The 6,000-nt window shown below is 36.3% G+C and overlaps 1 protein-coding gene across 1 annotated transcript; it reads right to left on the bottom strand.

Moving 5' to 3' along the window:
* Positions 1-4,226: 4,226 nt before the first annotated feature.
* LOC111829093 (acidic leucine-rich nuclear phosphoprotein 32 family member E-like) lies at positions 4,227-4,775 on the bottom strand. Its single transcript, XM_023777840.1, has 2 exons — positions 4,549-4,775; positions 4,227-4,461 (listed from the first exon to the last, which is right to left on the bottom strand). The coding sequence occupies exons 1-2, from the start codon at positions 4,773-4,775 to the stop codon at positions 4,227-4,229; spliced, it is 462 nt and encodes a 153-aa protein (XP_023633608.1).
* Positions 4,776-6,000: the final 1,225 nt, after the last annotated feature.

Raw genomic sequence — 6,000 nt, 5'->3', positions numbered from 1 at the left:
AGTGGTTTTCGGAATCTCATCGCGTTGCCGGTCGACTCGTCGGATTCTCTATCGCCTCAATGGTATATTGTTGTCTAAGTCTTACTATGTCTCGATGTTTTTTGTTCTCTTTGCTTTGAATCGCCTCACCTTAGCCACCGTAATCCTTTCAATTCACCAACAGAAGCACTTTGCCTTGTTTTGCCTTGCCGTCTTTGTTTCGTTCTATCTCGTCTCCGTTGACTGTTTTCGCAGTTCATCTTCTTCCTCGATCAGTCTTCCCCACAGGACACTTCATCTTCCCCACTCCATCAGTCTTCCCCACATGATGTACACAAAATCAAAACATTATTCCTCACTAAAATGAGTAATTTGTGATACATTGAGGCAAAAGATAAATTAATAGATGTAAAAACTCATGTTTAAAAAATTAGAAAGGATTTCATGATGTTTAAGAAGCGTCTTTAATTTTAGGAAGGTACTCCTAAATTTGTGGTTTTAGGATGTGAACTCGAGAACTTATGGCTTATCAGCTATTAGTGATAAGATTCAGCATGTGATGTAGTTACTAACATCATTCCCTTGAATTGGAGACAATAAAACCAAACCAAAACTGAATTGGAGACATTAATGGAATGTTTAAAGACTGTAGAAATTAGGAAAAACTAGAAAGGAGGAATGAATTATAAATTGATGTAATAATATGAAAACTATATTCTAAAAAGGTCCTGGAAATGCAAAGGAAACTAAAAAATAACTATAAGAGCTCTAATGATTAATTGATGTATACATTAAAAGCTTTGCCATTAGCTCCCTTATTACTTGAGTGTAGATATGCTGGCACGAGTGTAGATCTGTTGGCTCGAGTGAGAAGAGATCATCATGATGAAATCCTAACTTTCTAGATTTTATGAAACAAGTGCAAATAGATACCTAAATCTGTTAAATATACTTTAACATGAACCCTAAGATCTTAAACATCTATATTAATCACATAATATAATCATAAAGAGGGTTAAAGTAATACATCCACTCATTGTAGAAATGATGCTTTCTTTAATGGCTTGAAGCCTTCTTTAGTTTTCCTTTCAAGCTTTCTTGATCAATGGCTTGTAGTCTTGAAAAAAACTTAAATCTTTTAAGTGGAAAATAAAGTTTCTCTCCCCTCTCCTATAAACCCTTTCCTTTAAGTGTTGTTTTTGTTCATGATGATTTTGATGGAGCAAGTCATCTATTTATAGGTGGGGAGAGGACCTCATTCCTCATTAGGGTTTTGCCTTCCAATTTAATCTCAACCATCCATCAAAGTAGAGATTAAGGCAATGGTGACAAGTGTGAGGACAAGTGTTCTTTTGCATGGTTCTCTTAACATAAGAATGACATGTGTCTTAACACTTGTCCATTTATGAACCAAAATATGACATGCAACTTAACACTTGTCTCTCCTATAAACACTTGTCATCTTATTCTTCTTTAAATTCATTTAGGAATTAACTCCTTAATAACCAATTTTATTGGTTACCAAAATTTTATCAAAATATAACAATCCCAAATAAGAGACCAATTAACTATTAGACCACATACATGGGTAAGAATAAATAATTTTCATACATTCTCGCACTTGGTCGTTAGTCTTAATGGTTTTATTTGGAAATCATAAGACCGGCATGATATGTTATATTTATTCATTTGGTCTTTCATAAGTGTCATGGCTAATCATGTAATCAATGAGAGTCATGGCGGTCACACATCATTTTGCAACATGATTCCTTCCATGTACTACTGCATTGACTACTTTCATAGCTAGACCATATGAAGCACTCTCTCGTGAATCAAGGGATGGTACAGGGGATAGTTCAGGTGATTGACTCGCTCAATCGCTGGGATAATCGACTCACTCGATCAATGAACGAATAAAGGATGTTGAATCACTCAACAAACTTAATCTGCAGATTCCAATAGACTTAAGAGACTCACTCAGTTAAGACTAATGAATAACAATGACAAAGGTTTGAACTTTGACAAGAAGAAACTTTGCTATTACTTTTAAAATGATCAAGGGTGTTTTTATAATGTGACTAATGATCAGCTTATATAGGGCGGAGTACAACATTCTAAAATCTAAACAAAGAAATAAGATATGTGATCAAAAACTAGCCGTTGGAGTCTTTATGGTGGAATCCTTGGTCATATAGTTGATATATGATTGGGCTTATATCTGGACAGTTTTTGGGGATATGTTGAGTGTCTTGGGAGCTTCTTGATGGTAGAAATATCCTTAAACACGCACACAAACAAAGAAGGAAGAAGCCATTGTGTGTTGATGCCAAACGGGTCCAAATAAGGTAAGTAGAGCTCAGAATTGATCCTCCTGATCAAGTGTGGTGTGGTGCATCCTAGAGGGTGTAATGAAGCTTCTAAATGATATGGAAATTCTCCAGGTCGCCATGGGAATATTTGGAATGAGCCATTTAAGAAAGCATCCATTTTAAGCTCCATAAAGATCATATGAGATGAGGTGCACCAACTCTTGTGTGATATGGGCCTTGAATGGTGTAAAGTGTCTTCTAGGCTCCAATTCAAATGTCCATACACACCATTACGTGGTACAAGAAAAACTTCTTTGAAAACTTCATCTGGTCTTGTACTACTTCAGGTTCGTCAGCGAGTACTTCAGGTCCGTCCGGGAGTACTTCAGCTCGTACGTCAGGATTTACCATCGTCAAATCAGTTGCTTGGTAAATGATTCCTCCTGACCCATTGTTCATCTTAGGGTTAATTTGCTGGTGAATAATTAACCCTAGGACTTGAGCTTGTTCATCACTCCATATAGGCAAGCATTCTCCAAAATGCTCCATGTGAATCGGTTTGGTGTGTGGACTGGTTTGCTCTCGGTTTATTCTGGTTTTGATGTCCGCATCATACCCTCTCTCTTGAAAAAGTTCCGACCTCGAAACTGTACAATATGCACCAAGAGAAAGCAAGTTAGCCTTCATTCGATTTTTGGTGTTTAGGGTCTTACCTTGGTATTGTTGTAGCTTGGCTATGCGTAGTGCATCAGGCGGTCCTTCTCTCAGTATGATATTGTTGAATTCAACATTTTCTTCTTCTTTAGTGGCTGAGAAACACGATCTAAGCTTTGAATATGGGTGCATGTTATCACACCTTGCTAGTTTCTCCGTTTTCTCCAAATTTAAACTCCTTTTGGATGTAGTTTCTTGATGGCCATTGTATTCTATGATTTCTGTATCTTTCTCGAAACTTGACAATAAAATCAAGTGCATTGTACTTGAAGTTGAATTATTAAAAACAGAAAAGATAAAGCAACGATGAATGGTGGAATTATTCCAATATCGAATAAGGTTATAAGTTCCACTTACTAGTAGTTCTAATGGTTGCTTCTCAATGCTCATAATTCTTTCAACTTCTTTATCCTTGTGCTCCATAGTGTGACCTGAATCAACATTCTTTGACAAGAGCAAGTGTATCATACAAGAATTTGAATTTTCTGAACTTGTTGTAGCTAGACTAGCATTCGGTTTAAACTCTAAAGTTTTTAACCTTCCTACTTTTCTAGTTGAACAATTTGCAGCAAAATGTCCTCTCTTATGACACCTATAACATATCACATCTTTTAACTTAGAAAGATTAGAAGACTTACCTTGAGTTCGTTTGCCTTGTGAATCATGCAATGAGTTTGCACTCGGGTTTGTAGCAATAATTCGAGGGTTTGAATTTATCTCATCTTTACTTGTATTAGCTGCTGACTTAGACTCATTCTTCTCCTTTAGAGTAGTTGTAGTCGTCATATTTGGCTTGGGGCTGAAAGCTCTCTTAGGTGAAGTCTTGGACTTTGCTAGATTCCATCTTCTTGTTTTGGGATTGGTTTAGATCCATAAATTGTATTGAGACATGTCGCTTTCATCTTCCACAAACTCTTTATACAAAAGTTGCTTCATCTCTACCCAAGAAGCATTTGGTTCATCATATTCAAGACAAATATATGCATCTTGTTCCCAACGCCTAAACGCATCCTTGGTTAAGGTATCCTCCGCATAGACCGTCTTTTCCTCCTCTGGAATTTGGTTAGATGATAACCAATCCTCCATGTCTTCTTCCCAAAGCAATTATGCTTCTGGCCCTTGGTGATGGCCTGCAAAATTAATGTAACGGGATTCATCTCTTACAACCTCACTTACTTCTTCATCTTCTTTGACAGAGTCTCCTTCTGAATCATCTCTTCCAGCCTAACTTACGGCTTCATTCTCTTCATCAAACTCTTCTTCAAGTTTTGATCTATCACCAAAACTTGCTTCAAACTCTTCTAAACTGAATTGGGATTCAGTTTCTCCTTGGTGATCTTCCTCATGGTCAGAGTAAGGTATCTCACACCATAGTCTCTCTTCTTCCTCATGATGTAGCTCTTCTTGTTCTTGACTGGACTGAGAATCAGTCTCCTCATAATATGCCTCCTCTTCATTACTGATTTGAGAAACATCATCTCCACACTATGAATCATCTCCATGGAATTGTTCAGCTTCACTCGCTTGATGGTCCTCTTTGGTGTACCAACCTTGGTAATTAATAGCATCTAGGGAGTGGTCTGGTGGCTTTTGTTCAGGTTCATCCTCATCAACTTCGTCACTATAATCTGACCTTGAGTAATCTCCATGAGGCCATGGTGTTGCATCATATTCATCCTCCTCATCAAACCAACTTTGGTTTGTATCTTCTTTCTCGGACTCAAAGGAGCTGGAGTCGTAAGACTCTTCTTCTTGTGTTGAATAGCCTTCCATGGCTAAAATCCTTGAATATTCTCTTGCACAAAACAAAGAAAGAGAAAAAGATTAAGAACGTATCAAGCAAAGATAAAACAAGAAAGGAAATAACAAATAAATGGTAAAAAGAAATATGGAAGTTTTTTTTCTTCAAATAAATTCGAAAATTTCAAATGACAAAATGGAAAAAACAATTTTTATTTTTATTTTCAGATTTTATAAAAATAAAACTACGAAACTAATTTTAAAATAGAAAAATATGATTTTTATGGCTTTTTCTATTAATAAATCAAAAATAAATAAAAACTAAGGCAAATATATATATATATTTTTTGAAACAAGGTACTGAAGCAAATCTATAAGAATAAAGCAAGAAACAAAAAAATTTCTTTTTTGTTTCAATAAAATACTGAAGCAAATAACAAGATTAAAGCAAGAAATAATCGAAGCACTCTCTCATGAATCAAGGGATGGTACAGGGGATAGTTCAGGTGATTGACTCGCTCAATCGGTGGGATAATCGACTCACTCGATCAATGAACGAATAAAGAATGTTGAATCACTCAACAAATCCGCAGATTCCAATAGACTTAAGAGACTCACTCACTTAAGACTAATGAATAACAATAACAAAGGTTTGAACTTTGACTAGAAGAAACTTTGCTATTACTTTTAAAATGATCAAGGGTGTTTTTACAATGTGACTAATGATCAGCTTATATAGGGCTGAGTACAACATTCTAAAATCTAAATAAAGAAATAAGATATGTGATCAAAAACTAGCCGTTGGAGTCTTTATGGTTGAATCCTTGGCCATAGAGGTGATATATGATTGGGATTATATCTGGACGGTTTTGGGGGATATATTGAATGTCTTGGGAGCTTCTTGATGGTTGAAAGATCCTTACACACGCACACAAACAAAGAAGGAAGTAGACATTGTGTGTTGATGCCAAATGGGTCCAAATAAGGTAAGTAGAGCTCAGAATTGATCCTCCTGATCAAGTGTGGTGTGGTGCATCCTAGAGGGTGTAATGAAGCTTCTAAGTGATATGGAAACTCTCCAGGTCGCCATGGGAATATTTGGAATGAGCCATTTAAGGAAATATCCATTTTAAGCCCCATAAAGATCATGTGAGATGAGGTGCACCAACTCTTGTGTGATATAGGCCTTGAATGGTGTAAAGTGTCTTCTAAGCTCCAATTCAAATGTCCATACACACCATTACGTGGTACAAGAAAA

This window comes from Capsella rubella, unplaced genomic scaffold (genome assembly GCF_000375325.1).
Source record: "Capsella rubella cultivar Monte Gargano unplaced genomic scaffold, Caprub1_0 scaffold_18, whole genome shotgun sequence".
NCBI lineage: Eukaryota > Viridiplantae > Streptophyta > Magnoliopsida > Brassicales > Brassicaceae > Capsella > Capsella rubella.
The sequence above is the reverse complement of the archived record's forward strand: the minus strand, read 5'-3'. Positions and strand labels throughout refer to the sequence as shown.